This window comes from Bos javanicus, chromosome 16 (assembly GCF_032452875.1).
Source record: "Bos javanicus breed banteng chromosome 16, ARS-OSU_banteng_1.0, whole genome shotgun sequence".
Classification (NCBI taxonomy): domain Eukaryota; kingdom Metazoa; phylum Chordata; class Mammalia; order Artiodactyla; family Bovidae; genus Bos; species Bos javanicus.
In genome coordinates this window covers 68,688,506-68,706,080 of record NC_083883.1, presented here as the reverse complement: position 1 = coordinate 68,706,080, position 17,575 = coordinate 68,688,506, and the positions used below count along the sequence as shown (strand labels likewise).

General features: G+C 39.1%; 1 protein-coding gene across 1 annotated transcript in view; it reads right to left on the bottom strand.

The window, feature by feature from the left end:
- The window catches only part of PLA2G4A (phospholipase A2 group IVA), a 173,408-nt gene that overhangs the window by 96,072 nt on the left and 59,761 nt on the right, over positions 1–17,575 (bottom strand). The window contains exons 4-5 of the mRNA XM_061383506.1: positions 3,734–3,882; positions 2,549–2,662 (exon numbers count right to left, since the gene is read on the bottom strand). Coding sequence (XP_061239490.1) covers positions 2,549–2,662; positions 3,734–3,882 — 263 coding nt within the window. The remainder of the gene's footprint in view (positions 1–2,548; positions 2,663–3,733; positions 3,883–17,575) is intronic.

The window sequence follows — 17,575 nt, the reverse complement described above, 5'->3', positions numbered from 1 at the left end:
GCAAGAGAGTTTCAGAAAAATATCTATTTCTGTTTTATTGACTATGCCAAAGCCTTTGACTGTGTGGATCACAATAAACTGTGGAAAATTCTGAAAGAGATGGGAATACCAGACCATCTGACCTGTCTCTTGAGAAACCAGTATGCAGGTCAGGAAGCAACAGTTAGAACTGGACATGGAACAACAGACTGGTTCCAAATAGGAAAAGGAGTACATCAAAGCTGTATATTGTCACCCTGCTTATTTAACTTATATGCAGAGTACATTATGAGAAACGCTGGGCTGGAAGAAGCACAAGCTGGAATCAAGATTTCCAGGAGAAATCTCAATAACCTCAGATATGCAGACGACACAATCCTTATGGCAGAAATTGAAGAGGAACTAAGAAGCCTCTTGATGAAAGTGAAGGAGGAGAGTGAAAAAGTTGGCTTAAAGCTCAACATTCAGAAAACTAAGATCATGGCATCTGGTCCCATCACTTAATGGCAAATAGATGGGGAAAGAGTGGAAACAGTGTCAAACTTTATTTTTCAGAGATCCAAAATCACTGCAGATGGTGACTGCAGCCAATTAAAAGATGCTTACTCCTTGGAAGGAAAGTTATGACCAACCTGGATAGGTTATTGAAAAGCAGAGACATTACTTTGCCAACTAAGGTCCGTCTAGTCAAGGCTATGGTTTTTCCAGTAGTCATGTATGGATGTGAGAGTTGGACTGTGAAGAAAGCTGAGCACCAAATAATTGATGCTTTTGAACTGTGGTGTTGGAGAAGACTCTTGAGAGTCCCTTGGACTGCAAGGAGATCCAACCAGTCCATCCTAAAGGAGATCAGTCCTGGGTGTTCATTCGAAGGACTGATGCTGAAGCTGAAACTCCAATACTTTGGCCACCTCATGCGAAGAGTTGACTTATTGGAAAAGAGTCTGATGCTGGGAGATATTGGGGGCAGGAGGAGAAGGGGACAACAGAGGATGAGATGGCTGGATGGCATCATCGATTTGATGGACATGAGTTTGAGTGAACTCCAGGCGTTGGTGATGGACAGGGAGGCCTGGCTTGCTGTGATTCATGGGGTCACAAAGAGTCGGGCACGACTGAGCGACTGAACTGAACTGAATAATTATATCAGAGTATATTTAAATGTAATATGCATTACAATATATTTGCTATATTACATATAAATTATATAGATATATATAAATAGAATTAACTCATTTAATCATAGCAATTCTCCTATGAGATATTATCTCCACTTTGCATGCTCAGTCACTCAGTCATGTCCAACTCTTGAGACCCCATGGACTGTAGCCCACCATGCTCCTCTGAGCATCGAATTTTCCAGGCAAGAATACTGGAGTGGATTGCCATTTCCTCCTCGAGGGATCTCCACTTCACAGGTGAGTAAATCGAGATTCAGAGAAGCTAAGTGATTTTGCCAGGATGAAACAGATGGTAAGAAACAAAGGTGGGATTTAAACACCAAACAACCTAGCTTCAAATGACAAAGTGTTAACAGCTATGTTCACTGTTTGACCTGCTCAAAATCACCTACTGATACGGATCCACACCTGGCCTCCTCTCATAACACACTCTTTATTCTGTCTTCCCACTGCACTCTGTATATACCTCACTGATACTTTATCTTGCTGTGTGGTGGTTTCTTTTCATCACATATATCTCCCTATACCCATTTGCTTTCCCAACCTCTACCTCACCTCTGCCCCAGATGAAGATAATTGAGGGAAAAGCTTCCTATATGTTATTCTTCTTTAGGTGCCTTGAACACAACACAGTGATGGGTAGACTCCAGTAAACACTTGAAAGAGGAATGAATGAAATAACTTTAAAATGTGGCCAGTGTATCTCTTGGCACTGGACAGAAAACATATAGAAGACATGCTTCCTGGAGCAGCTAAAGGGATCAGTGGGGAGTATGTGACTGCAGTGTTCATAAGGCACCAGGGTTCCTCTGACTACAAGAACTGATCAGGTAGTCTTCAGGGCTTAAGTCAGTTCTTAGGCATGCATGACCACTATTCTAAATTCCTGGCCTACAGGATGTTAGTTTGAAGAGGTTAAAAGATTCAGTCCCAATGAACAACATGTAATTATCATGGAGGTTCATGAAGAAAGAGATAATTCAGGATGGTAACTGTTAGGAAAGGAGGTAAGATTAAGAGATATGTACATTTAGGTGAGAGGAGAGAGATTTGGAAAATCATTTGAAGGGACAAAAACACTGAGCTGTACCCAACAAGAATAAATTAATGCATTGACACTTTCTGAATCCTGGTCTACCAGTTGCTTACATTTCTCATTGTAAAATGCTAGTTTCCTATAAAAAGAATCTAATGTTTGCTCAGTGTAAATAATTTTTCTAGAGTTTTATTATTCTTAAAAAAATTATTGAAATCTCAGAAATGCAGCACACCTAAGAAAAAAAGAAAGGAAGGAGGGGAAGGATTTCCAAACACTAAACTCCAACTTTCCAGATTAACTAGACTTTATCTGATATAAGGTTGAAAAATAATTCTGTTGTGTTGCTTACTTGATTGAAAATAAAAGGAACCTGTTTCTTCTCTCCCACTTTCATAGAAGATATGGGAAACGTTGTCGTCCCAAGAGTTTCATCCATAACATAATTGGCATCCATTAAAGTGATCTGTAGAGAGTTAAAAATAGAGCACAGGTATCAAATTTTTCCAGGATCTTTGGAAATTATATCTAAAATCTCCACCACACTTTAAAAAAATGAAAAATTTCAAGTAATATTTAATAGTCATTTGAAATCCTAAATATTCTACTAGTAATAATACTTTGTCTTTTCTGAGTTTCTAACATAATCATTCATGTTTTCACTTTTGTGACTGACCTGTTCATTATCACATTTTGAAAAATGAAATTTCTCCCCTGTCAGAGGAAATGCTATTTTGGAATATGAGAAAGAAGTTAATGTAGAAAACTCATGCAACGGTTGGAAAAGATCTATGTGAACTTATTTTAAAGCTAAGTATTTCAAATTTAAGCTAATAAAGTTAACTTATTTTGACATCCTAATCAATTGGCAATATTTTATCTTTTGTACTCGGATCCTCCCTTTTAAAACAGAAAGAATGTTTTCTCCAAAGTGCAATTGATTGGCATGGTTTAGTCAGTAAATCACTCTGACTCCTGTGACCCCATGGACTGTAGCAAAGTACATGGTGAGGATTAAAGACTCTGCTGCTGCTGCTGCTGCTAAGTCGCCCCAGTCGTGTCCGACTCTGTGCGACCCCATAGACGGAAGCCCACCAGGCTCCCCCGTCCCTGGGATTCTCCAGGCAAGAACACTGGAGTGGGTTGCCATCTCCTTCTCCAATGCATGAAAGTGAAAAGGAAGTTGCTCAGTCATGTCCGACTCTCAGAGACCCCATGGACTACAGCCTACCAGGCTCGTCCATCCATGGGATCCTCCAGGCAAGAGTACTGGAGTCGGGTGCCATTGCCTTCTCCGATTAAAGACTCTAGCCCCACCTAACTTCTGCATTTGGACGCTCACATACCTTGATGTGTAGCAGCTAGAAGCTCATCTACCATATACTGCACAGCTGTATTCCAACTATCTAACCGAGAAGGATGAAGGCAGTGAGAGGAAAAATCTGATGCTTTCAAGCTCAACTTGAAGATAACCGCCCCCCACCCCAGTGACTCACTTGACCCCCACTGACCCACTATCCCCCAATGACTCACTTACCTCCAAAATATTTTCCTGATTAGGATCCAAAATAAATTCAAAGGTCTCATTCCACACAGGGTTTATGTCATTATTGAAGTGTCTTGTTCTCTTCCTGCTGTCAGGGGTTGAAGAGATGAAAAGTTCCACATAGGGGTCTGGAGTGTCAACTGTAGACATTAAACACAAGTGAGAAGGAAGCAAAAATGTGATTAAATTCTGATTTGTTTTTATTGACATGTGTTAGGTTATTTTCAATGAATCTACAATTACATATTTGAAATGTCTGAGACCAAATAATATATAATGGAAGAACATTATAGGTTATATGCTTTCTAAATATTATGCCCCTGTATTCCTAACAGTCCTTTGAGAGGGAATCATTTATTAGGAGACCTATTTAGAATTCCTCGGACTGCCTAGAGGTCATGGTCACTGCAATCAACATCTCAGTCCAACTGCAGACAATGATAACAATCTCATTTAGCTAACCACAACATAACCTCTACCCCAGGACTACAATGGTGACAAGATTATGAGCTCAGGATCATCATGATTGTTTGTATTAGAAATATTACCCAACTACGTTATTTGCCAAACCAAATAATGAAGCCAGTGTGACATAAATACTGTTTAAGGTTAAAAAGCTGCCTTGGATGGTTGTACAAATTGTACACTGAAAAACTCTAACGGGAGGCATTTACAATAGTAGTCAATACATATTTCTGTATTTATTATGGGGGTACTCAATCAGATGGAAGTGAGTATATCAAGGAAGTGACAGCTTTTTCAGTTGCATGCAAAGACCCACTGAGTCAGGACATGATATGAGTACCATTTTAAACTGAGAGAAATAACCGTAATGAACTGTTTAAATTTCCTCCCTCTCTCTATATATATTTAATAGCTAGGCAACTGACCCTGTGCGTGGAAATATTGATCATTCTCTCTTTAGTGGCTCCTCTGAATCCTCATCTTACACTACTGCACTTTTCTTACAAGACTGTGAACAACGTCTTCAGAATCTAACAACTATCACAATGTTTAAGGTCCCCTAACTTAAGGACTCAACTTTTCTCTTTAACACATCTTTTCCTGTGTGGCCATTATAACTCAAAACCACAAAAACCAGCCATCGAGTGATGACTGACAGGATTTCTGCTGAGCACTTCACACGCGGGAGTCTCATTCTAATCTCACAAAACAGCACTATAAAGTACTTTTAGTGTTGAGGCAACAAGAAATGAGAAGTGTTAATATCACATAGCTAGTAAGTATCAGAGCAAGATGCGACTGCAACGGTCATTCTCTCAATGACATCATGCTCCTAAGTGCTAAAGATGTGATCATAATGGGTGGCTTGCCAAGGAAAGAGGAGCTGGAAAGGAGTTTTGGAGAAGAAGAAGGGAGACAGGAGAAAGGGAAGAGAGGGAGAATGGAAACAGAGAGGGTAAGGGTGGAAAGAAAGAGACAGAGGTGCAAAAGTTCACACACAAAAAGATGCAAACATTGAAAACAAAGGAAAAGCAAAAACAATAGTTCTTAAATGACTGGCTTTCAAAGAATAATTTTTGGAATAATTTTTTAAAATATACTTTGTCCTTTTACAATAGTTATGGTCAAATAATGTAATTGATGCCCATCACAGTTCTTCTCTGTGGTTATCAGACTTTTTAAGTGGGCTTTTTGTTTTAACTGTTAAGTTAGAAGATCTACAAAAGAAGAATAAGCATTTGGGATTGTCATTTAGTTAATTTTTCCACTTGAAGTTTATGCATCATTAGTCAAGGGCAACTGAGTCTTAGACTGAGAGTATAAGATAAATGCCTAGGGTTTTGATTAAATACACAAAACTTTGACCCTCATTCCATAAGACCCATAATCAGATCTATAGAGAGAATGGGGATCTGCATTTTTAAACAATTACTCAGTTGATCTGAGGAGATCATGTCTGTTCACACTTTTGATATCTTTCTTTTAGACAGAAGGAAATAGCTAGTTATTTTCATTGAATTTATGTATTTCTTCATATTGAGATATGATTGATATGTAATATTGTGTAAGGTACACAATGTATTGGTTTAGAACATTTATATATAGCAATTTCTAACTTGACGCTTTTCTCTCTCGACAGGTCAATGGCAGACAAATTAGAAGACTAACAGAAGACTAGGCAGGAAGGATGGCAAGAGAAAATGGGCCAAACAAGAGAAGGACATGCTACAAGGGGATTCAACTCACTCCTCAACCAAGAGATGACTGGTCCTTTTCCTTAACCACGCTTCTGCCATGTCACCAGTGCTCAGGGCTGCAAACCACAAATAAAACTACATATTTAGAATAGCAGGTAGAGGACTTCCTTAGTGGTCCAGTGGTTGAAAATCCACCTACCAATGCAGCGAATACAGGTTTGATCACTGGTCTGTGAAGATTCCACATGCCGTGGGGCAAATAAGCCCATGAACCACAACTCCTGGGCCTGTGTTCTAGAGTCCAGGCGTCATAACTAATGAGTCCGAGAGCCACGATTATTGAAGCCCCTGATCCTAGAGCCTGTGCTCCGCAACAAGAGAACCATCTGCAATGGGAATTCCACGCACTGCAATTAGACGGTAGTCCCTACTGGCCACGACTAGAGAAAGCCCACATGCAGCAAAGAAGGCCCAGAGCAGCCAAAAATAACTAAATAAAATTATTAGAATCGCATGAGGTGGAAGAGTATAAAGAAAAATACCTTTCCTTTTCTGAGTAGAAGTAAATACATACTCTTAAAGAGAATATGCAATGCCACTTCACATTAAATGTACAAAAACGTAGCCCTTCCTCATCCCGTAAATTTAGTTTTTTGTGGGACTAATGCTCTTTCCCCCCCAACCCGCCCCAAAATATTAGAAATTAAGAAGAAAATGGCAACCCACTCCAGTATTCTTGCCTGGGAAACCTCACGGACAGAGGAGTCTGGCGGGCTACAGTCCCTGGGGGCGTCAAGACTCAGACCCAACTTAGAGACTTAACAACAACAAGAAAATATTGGAAAACAAAAAAACAAGCAAAAGCTAATCTTGGAAAACAAAAAGTATGCCAGGAAGGGGAAGTAAACATGGTATACATCATTCACTCATTCAACAAATATTTGGGTGCCTACTGAACGCCAGGGACTGCCCTTCAAGAAGCCGTTTGAGGGAGTCAAACACGAAGGCGCAGATTTGAAATGTGGAAGTGAGTCAGATGCTAAGAGCCTAATTTTAGAGGCAAGGAAGACAAGCAGATACACTAACCTAGTGACTAGTAACTCAGTCACCCAGGTGGTTACACGCACATAATGTTAAATCGTAGGTGGAGAAATGGCCTTATGAGGTTTGATCTTTATTTGAATCTTTGAAAAAGAGAAGGGACAGGTTTTCTCCAGTCAAATAAGAAAGAGAAAGTAGAAAGTGAAGTTCTTTGTGAGGAACTAGATAGGGGAAGGAAGCAGCAAATTGAAGTGGCATGAATCAACCAGCGATATTACCATCTTCTCATTTTGGACTCTCATTGGGTCATATGCTTTTCCAGATTCTAACTCTTGCAAAATAATTAAGAAATCCCATACAACATGATGCCAGCCCTGTGTTTATATGTCAGAACATCAACAGATTTTTTTTTTTTTAATCTTTTGGCCATGCCACATGGCGTGAGGAATTTAGTTCCCCGGTCTGGAAGTGACCCATGCCTCTTGCACTGGCAGTGCAGTTTTAACCACTGGACAAGGGAAGTCCAACGGACAGTTTTTAAAAAAGAAAAAATTGAAATCTGGTGCAAAGCTGTCATTTTAGATTCTTATTTTTACTTTTGAATACAGTCAATACTCTAAAAGTTTTTGTCAAGACTGGTGGTTTTTCTAGTTTTGCTTCATTAATAAGACACATCGAAGAGGAGACATCAAAGGTTGCTAGACAGTGGAAAACCACTGACAGCTGCAAACCATGATACTGCAATCTGCACCATTGCTTATCTCTGCAAGTTAAGAAACAGCTGTATCAGTGGTGGGCAACACAGGATGAAAGGAAGTTTTAAGAAGCTATTTTAAAATTGGATTAAGAGAATTACATATCTCAGCTCACTTTAAAAAAAACATAATCTATAATCTTCATTGGCAGGAAGCTCTGAAAGGGGACATCAGTCCATTTTTGACAGCAAAACGTAGCCCATACTTTAGAGTAATTCCTAGAAATGCATTAAGGGGAGAAAAAGTCAAACACGTGAAAAAAAAAAAAAACTTTATTTCATGCCTTTGTGAATTAATGCCTATCGGATTAACAGGGTGTTGAGCCACTGATTCAGCTTCACCTTGATTAGCTCCAATGAAAGAGGTGGTAAAGATGCAATGTGTGGGCACAGACTTTCTTACATCGTTTCCTTTTGTTTGAATCGTGACTAACAGAAATGTTGGCGGTGTGAGATACAGATCTTTTTTGCTCCCATAAAGATGACATGAAACTACACGCATCAGAAATAACTTCAGAATTCCCGGGTTGTAAAACTTCTCATAAACTTCAGTAGTTGAAGGAGTGCCCGCCTAAAGTCATAACAAGGCCATCTGTCATTTCAGCTTTGTCTGAGTCATATATTATGACTCATCACAGAAGCTGGTGGCAGCTTCCAAACTCCTAGTTTGATCTTAAATATGCTCCATTTGCTTTCTCATATCCACTTTGCTCAGTAGCACCTTAAACCCTTTGCTTCAAATAAAGATGACTCGTGCTGTGCTTAGTTGCTTCAGTCATGTCCTACTCTTTGCAATCCTGTGGACTGTAGTCCACCAGGCTCCCCTGTCCATGGGATTTCCCAGGCAAGAATACTGGATTTGACTGCCATGCCCTCTTCCAGGGGATCTTCCTGATCTAGGGATCAAACCTGAGTGTCCAGAGTCTCCTGCATTGCAGGTGGATTCTTTACTGCTGAGCCACTGGTAAAGCCCAAAGATGCCCCATAATGTTACAATTCATGTGATATATGCAACAAACAAACAAACAAACAAAAAACAAAGGAAAAGTCCCCCCACCAAATCTACAGTAAAATATCCCATTCTGGGGACTTCCCTGGTGGTCCAGTGCTTAAGAATTCACTTTTCAATGCAGAGGACTCAGGTTGGATATCTGGCCAAGGAACTAAGATCCTACATGCCTCTGAGCAACGAAGCCCATGAGCTGCAATTGGAGCCTACACGCCACATCTGAGAGTCTGTGCCCCACAATGAAAGATCCTGCATGATGCAGCAAAAGGGCCAAGTGCTACATCTAAGACCCAAGGCAGCCAGATAAATTAAAAAAAAAAAAAAAAAAAAACCCATTCTGAATAGCTGCAATCCACTGACAATGAGCTTAAAGTAGTGTTTCCCAAAACACAGTCCACTAAAGTATCTCCACAGAATCACCTGGAGTGTTAAAATGCAGACACCTTGCATTTTCAGTCTTCAGCATGGACCTGGAAATCTGCATTTTAACAACTTTATCAGATGATACTTAGGCACACAAGTTTGAAAAGTGGGGTTTAAAGTACATTATGACAATCATATATCACTGGCTTCCCTGGTGGCTCAGATAGTAAAGAATCCACCTGCAATGCAGGAGCCCCGGGTTTGGCTCCTGGGGCAGGAAGATCCCCTGGAGAAGGAAATGGCAACCCATTCCAGTATTCTTGCCTGGAGAATTCCATGGACAGAGGAGCCTGGTGGGCTATAGTCTATGGGGTTGCAAAGAGTCGAACACGACTGAGCAGATAGCACACACATGACAATCAAATGAAGAACAATGGTTTAATAACACCCACAGAAAAGTAGGAACATTTTGGCACTGAGAAGTCAACAAGCTCACCAGACTTCGTCATGGAGTTATTCTGCCTGTAGACTATATTAAGCACAATAAATTAATTCATGTCTGTTTCTCTCTAGCCATTAAACACATTTTCAAGTGACCAAATGAAAACAAATCCAAGAATAAAGTACATGAGGGTGTGTGAGCTGGCAATCTATTTAAGGTGATGGACTAATATTCAGGTGTTCTACTTCAGTTGCCACCAAAGTATGAATGCCATAGTAAGACCAAAAATTAAATAATAATTTGTTGAAAAAATGCCTCTAAATACTATCTTCCAATGGGGTCACTCCTTTAAATATTTATGATTTAGGAATAATAATTAGATGGAGAACTTAAAGCTTTTAAACTTAAAGGTTTAAAAACATAAATGTTTTATGATGCCAACCTTTTCACTATTTCCACATTTTTTGTTGTTCAATTGCTAAGTCACGTCTGACTCTTTGCAACCCCATGGACGGCACCACACCAGAGGAGTGGTGCTCTCTGTGCACACACAAGGGAGTACAGGCTCCTCTGTACTTCACTACCTCCCAGAGGTTGTTCAGATTAATGTCCATCGAGTTGGTGATGCTATCTAACCTTCTCATCCTCTCCCGACCCCCTCTCCTTCTGCCCTCAATCTTTCCCAACACCAGGATCTTTTCCAAAGAGTCAGCTCTTCACATCAGATGGCCAAAGTATTAGAGCTTCAGCAACAATCCTTTCAATGGATATCCAGGGTTGATTTCCTTTAGGATTGACTGCTTTGATCTCCTTGCTGTCCAAGGGACTCTCAAGAGTCTTCTCCAACACCACAGTTTGAATGCATCAATTCGGGGCTCAGGCTTCTTCCGCGCTCCCTGCACCAAGCCAGCTCATTTACTAACATAAACCCTGGGAAAGTGATAGTTAGCTCCACTATAAACATATGAATTTCAGTAACAGTTTAGTTCCTTTCTTAATGTAATATTTTTATTGAAGTATAAGATAGATGCAGAAAAATTATTAATAGATGATTTTAATCATACAGTTTGCTGAATTTTCATAAAAGGAATTCATCCATGATACCACCACCCGGATCGAGATACAGAACAATATCAGCACTCCAAAAGCCTTCCCCATCTCCTCCAGAAGGGTGACCATTACATTGTCACTAGAGAATACTTTTACTTGTATTTGTATCCTTATATAAATAGAATCAAGAACAGTATGTACTCCTGTACTTATCAGTCTGGCTTACTCTGCTCACCATTAAGTTTGTGAGATTCATCCGTATCGACACATTCATTCATTCCTAGAGTAAACTGTTTTACTGTCTGAGCATTTCATAAAATGTTTATCCATTCCACCATTAGTGGGCGTTGGATTGTTTCTACTTTGGGCTATTACTAATGGTGCTGCTATGAACAGTCTTGGACGAGACATTTGGTGCACACATTTTTATGTTTCTGACGTGAAATTCCTAAGAATGCAATTCCTTGGATGTGGAATTATTATGCCTTTGCACATCCTGGTGTTAATACTCACATGGCAGAAATCCTTCTCCATATTTAATAGTCACTTTTGTCATTTTAAACATCCGGTGGACATGTAACAATATCTCACTGTAGATTAAATTCACACATCTTGCATGACTATCTGAGGTTGAATAATTCTTTATGTGTTTCTATCGGTCTGTTGGATATGTTCTTAAGTAAAAGACATACTCAAAATCTTGTCCAATAAACTTGGCATTATTAATTAGAAATGCTGCCTTTAACCCTATTACTACAATAAAAACATTTCGTTAATCAAGAGGTTGAATAAGTGTTGATGGACTTACAGACTGTCTGCTGTATTCATTTAAGCTTGTAGCAACTCCAATTAGTATTATTACAGTTTATAATAAATAATAGTTTTATCATAAATTATTATGATAATTATCATTGCATTTTAAGTAATTTATTATACTGTAAATTATTATTATTATTTTATTTCAGCACTTAAAAAATGTCATTCTGTTACCTCATGGCTCCGATCTGGTCTGTTGAGGAATTTACTTTCAGTTTTTTGCTTTTCTCTTGTTCAGTTGCCCAGTCGTGTCTGACTCTTTGCGACCCCATGGACTGCAGCACGCCAGGCTTCCTTGTCCTTCACCACCTCCCAGAGTTTGTTCAAACTCATGTCCGTTGAGTCGTGATACTACCTAACCATCTTATCCTCTGTCTCCCCTTTCTCCTCCTGCTGTCAATCTTTTCCAGCATCAGGGTCTTTTCCAATGAGTCAGCTCTTGCTATTCTGAATATGTCTTTTCCCCTCTGGATGTTTTTAGGATGTTTTTTCTTTGCCTTTAGTTTTCAACAGTTTTAATGCAATATGCATAATATCCGATTTTTTTGTATTTACCCTTGAGTTCATAACAGCATTTTTATCAGTTATAGAAAATTCTCAGCCATTATATCTTCAAATATTATTTCTTCCCCATTCTCTTTCTCTTCCCCAGAGATTTTTAAATCATACCCCAGATATTCATTATACTTTAAACTATATTTTATTTCACATTTTGTTCTCTGTATTTTAGTCTGGATACTTTCTACTGGCCTATTCAGTTTACTAATTCTCTCTCTTCAACTTCCTTCAGTTCAGTTCAGTTCAGTCGCTCAGTCATGTCCGAATCTTTGCAACCCCATGAATTGCAGCATGTCAGGCCTTCCTGTCCATCACCAACTCCCGGAGTTCACCCAAACTCGTGTCCATCAAGTCGGTGATGCCATCCAGCCATCTCATCCTCTGTCATCCCCTTCTCCTCCTGCCCCCAATCCCTCCCAGCATCAGAGTCCTTTCCAATGAGTCAACTCTTCACATGAGGTGGCCAAAGTATTGGAGTTTCAGCTTTAGCATCATTCCTTCCAAAGAACACCCAGGACTGATCTCCTTTAGGATGGACTGGTTGGATCTCCTTGCAGTCCAAGGGACTCTCAAGAGTCTTCTCCAACACCACAGTTCAAAAGCATCCATTCTTCGGTGCTCAGCTTTCTTCACAGCCCAACTCTCACATCCATACATGACCACTGGAAAAACCATAGCCTTGACTAGATGGACCTTTGTTGGCAATCATTAGGAAGGTATTATCTTGAACATTTGGGGATATGTGCAGCCTACAACCCAGAATTTTTAAAGGTCAGTCTACTTCTTATCCATTCTCATCCAAAACCTCCCAACTGAGGGCCTGGGGCGTTTCCTTGGCCCCTTTTATTTGGCAGTTCTAATACCCATTTTTCTTTTCCTCTTAGCACTATGATACTGCCAACAACACTGCTTTGCTTTTCTCATATTTTGTGTTGGCTTCTTAGCCTGTTGCCTTGCATAAATTACAAATTTGGCTCCTATACATGGTGCAGGTGCTGACTTCCAGGCTTCTCTATGCTTCTCTTCTCTCGGGGATCTTGTCCGTCAAATTCTAACTGACTTGGTGCTGACATCCAGCTTTCATATCCCCAAGTCCTTTGAGATTGCAAAGTTCTAGTGAACTCCCTGCTTCTTCACTACTTGGCCACGCCTCACATCCTCATCACCCCTACACCCACTGAGATTCCACAGTGGATTGAGCGGGAAGTGGCTAGCAGAATACTGGACCTAATTCAGTGACTTCTCCTCTCACTGAGATCTTAGTCCCGCAAATCCTAGTTGACTCAGCGGCTTTTCAATCTTTCAGACATTTAAAAAATTAATTTAATCTGTGTTTTCTAAATTGCTCTTAGGAAAAAGGAATGCTCCACTGTTAGTTACTTCAGCATAGTCCAAAGTTCATTTAACTATTAACTTGAACAAACATATAACTAATCCCTATTCTTTTTTATTTCCATCCTCCACGTGGTTGTTCAAACATTTACTGCTTTTCTTGAGTCGCCTACCCTACTCACTATTTCTCATCTAAGAAAACAACTCGGGTTCACACTTCACTAGGAAAACAAGAAGGAGAAGATTAAATGTTCTCTTCTAGTTTCTCTTCCCCATCCCTCACAATTTAAAAAATATATTTATAATAGGAAATTGTATTTATTCATACTTAAATTCTTCCCTGATGTCTTAGAAGAATAAGTTTCCATACACTGTTTTCTCAGTTTCAGACTACTCCACCTCCTTTCAGAGATTTCTCATTTATTTATCTCCAACCCCAAATGTAATCTGTATATATTTGCTTGGGCATGGTTACTTCCTTTCAACCTCTAAAGATAAACAAACATCGATTATTCTAAAAAACAAACACAACTTTAATTGATTCTGCCAATTCCTCAAGATCTTTCCTCTGTTCCATCAAAGTTTTTTGGAAAAATAATATTGTTTATATTTACTGCTTCTAAGTCCCATTACCCATAAACTCCTAACCTATTATGCTCTGCCTTATTTTATTACCATCATCAGTCTATTCTCTCTCATTTCACAATTTTATTGAGATGTAATTGGCAAATGACACTGTGTAAGTTAGAGGCATACAGTGTGATTATTTGCTACACATACCTACCTGCCAAATGATTATCATAGCTGAGGTAGTTAACACCTCCATTTCCTAACATAATTGCCTTTTCTTTTTTATGGTAAGAACATTCAAGATCTACTTTCCTAGCTAATTTCAGGAGCATAATACACATTTGTTTGTTTGTGTAATTTTAGATTCATTTATTTATTTGACTGTGCCAGGTCTTAGTTTTGGCACATGGGATCTAGTTCCCTGACCAGGGAAGGAACTCAAGTCCCCAGCATTGGGGGCGCAGAGTCTTAGCCACTGGACTACCAGGGAAGTCCCAGAAACGAAGTACAATGCTATTAGCGACACTCAGCAGGCTGTACATTACAGCCCCAGAACTTATTCTTCTTATAACTGGAAGTGTGTACTTTTTAACAAACATCTCTCTATGTCCACCTCCTCCTCTCATTAACCCCTGACAGTCACCATGCCCCTATCATAACTTCAATGTAAAATTCAGTAGGTTTTTTTTTTTTTGTCTCAATTTTCATTTGATTTGGCATATATGCAATGCCCTTTATGCAATTATCTTCTTTTGTGTTCAAAACATCTTTTTTTTTCCTTCTGATTCCCTAAACACATCTCTGTTTCCTCATTGTATCTGAAATCTTTTACCCCCAGTTTAGTTAGAAACTAACCCCAGTGGTAAGAAATCTTACCACTAAACTATGGACTTTCTCGTCATTGGTCTTACAAATCTCCATTAGAATGTTTTAGAAGAAAGTGAACTCTAAAACATTTAGTGTTAACGTAGTCAAAAACATTTGAAAAGGAATTATCACAGCTACTTATACAGTTTTGGGGGGTTTTTTGTGGCCCTATCACACAGCATGTGGGATCTTAGGTCCCTGACCAGGAAGCAAACCCATGTCCCCTGTAGCAGATGGACAGAGTTCTCACCCCTGGACCCCCAGGGAAGTCCTATTCAGTCTTAAGAATACTCAGTGTGCACCCTTCAAGTCACACGGCACATCTCAATCCTATAGTATAACTATTCTCAGATCCTCTAAAGCCAATCATCTTCAGGTTTAAATGGCAGTCGTCATACATTCCTCCTTGCAGCCTTGAGGAAATGACAAATACAAGATTCTTCATTACACACCCATATATCATCCATTGCTAAGTAGTCCATTTTGAATTTTTTTTTCCCTAAATGCAAAAGGAAAGAAAAAACAAAGCAAAAGAAAACCAAAAAAACTAAAATAAAAATGTGTTCTTTTCCCCAAATTTCTTATTTTATTAATAGTACCATCATTTCTAGCTGTTTGAGCCAGAAACATGAGAGTCATTCTCCTTTCCTCACAGCTCCTGTTTCCAACTTTTACCTATTTCACCTTTAACATGCTGGCTCCTCAGTTCCTCTCGAAATGTCACCTACCCAGTTCAACTAAGTCACCTGGACTAGTCACAGAATTGTGTCTGTTGCTTGTCAACCCACATTCAAGCCACTCTCCATAATACTGCCATACTTGTCTTTGTGAAACACTCTTGACCTTCAGTGCAAGCCTAACCACTGTGATAACAGGCCTACAAGGGCCTCCCCCACTGGACCCCAGGTTTCTTTCTGGTCAGTGACCCTCCTCCAACAGGCACTAGAACATTCAGGCCATGGAGCATCTCTGGAATCCACACATTTCAAACACGCTGCACAGTCACATTGATGGCAGAAGCATCTGTTCTATCCAAGAGAACACTGCTTCTCTTTTACTTAAGCATATCATTGTGTTTTCATTGGACAGTTTAGCTGATAGCTAAACACTAGTCATTTATAACTAAATGTTATTCACGTCTTTGCCCTTGTCCTAAGACTATCCAAGATAAGGGTCTAAAGACGGTACATTTAAAAGATGCATGGAATGAGATGTTCTCTCTATGCTTCCCTTATCTAGTTCATAAGTCAACTTCTATTTTCCTCTCGGGTTACATCGGGCACTGCCCATCGTGTCTCCTAGTGGCCTCATCTTCATAAAATAAAAATAATTCCACATAATCTTTAACTAGCTCTCAGCAATACTGCAGAAGTGGTGACCTTTATTATAGGCACAACCATCTCTCCTCTCTAACTTCTTTCCACTCTTTGTTAGTATGTTTCATACTTCCTAGTACTTTGTCCTACCCCATTTATTTGCATTTTAATACACAAATATCAATGTCATTTTTTTTTCCAAGTGAATTTGAATTTAACTTTTATTTCCAAGTAGTAAACACAAATATAAATGAATAAATAAGAAAATCTCCAAATCTCAGAGTGCCTTCCTTAATAACTCAAAAAATAGGGCAAAATGCTAAGGGTTTATGAGTAGCAGCTCCTACTCCCTCCAGAATGGGCTCAAAATTAGAATTGTTATGGCTATAGGTGCAACCCCTGCAAATTGCTGGAAATGCAGAAGCTGGAAAAGTTAGTGAAGAATTCGATGTGGTTTAGTAAAACAGATCTTTGACAGTGATTCTATATAAATTGGGGAGAGACGTGCAAAACCCTTATAATTAAGGCAGCATCGTCTGGAACTCAAATAATTATAGAATGCTTTTTCTTCATTTTAAATTATGAAGCCAAAAAATTTTATTTAACACTGTTTGGGGATCCCTTTATCAAGCAGAGTCTCCAATTTGAACACCTCCTATTTTTCACTTTCCTTTTTTCTCACAGCCTCTGATCTTGCATGGTGTCTTCTCAGTGTCACATGTTTCCTTTTGAAATGAATATGAAACTATCAGAATGTACCATCAGCCAAATTGATGTCAGAAAGAAAGCCCAATAACATCTACTCACAATTGACTTGGTACATTTTGTACTAACAAATGACTTACTAGAGTAACGAAGCAAGCTACCATCTGGTGTATAGCAAAAATGACTTATTGTAAAGAATGCTGGTGTTGATGAAAGAACAAAGATACATGGAAAATGACCCAAAGAAAGCTAAACATAGATCTAAAACAGAACATCAAGTTTTGTTGTTGCCTGCATTGCCCTCTTAATTAAATCTCTATGATACCCTTTTGGAAGAAAACAAAAATACTTCTGTTATCAGTATTTCTGCTTGGAACGTTTTAAAGATTCATAAACTAGGGATGTTTCTTGGAATCCCTTTAGGTTGGAGAGTAAATCTCTAGAAATTCTTCTGTAGTATTATAAATCATATTAATATATTTATATCATTAATTTTAGCTATGTGGATTTATCAATATATTATATGTATATAGAATTCCACTCTATGCAAGAATAATTCTTTTTCATTAAAACAGGAGTTCTTAACTTTGACATTACTGACATTTGAGGGGTAGATAATCCTTTGCTCTGGGGCACTGTCTGTGACCTATAACCACTAGAAACCAGCAGGATCTCCCAACTGTGACAACTAAAAATGTCTCCAGGGACTTCCCTGATGGTCTGATGGTTAAGACTTCATGCTTCCAATGCATGGGGTGCAGGTTTGATCCCTGGTCAGGGAACTAGTATCCTACATGCCTCACAGGGTGGCCAAATAAATTAAAAAATAAAATAAAAAATAAATCAAG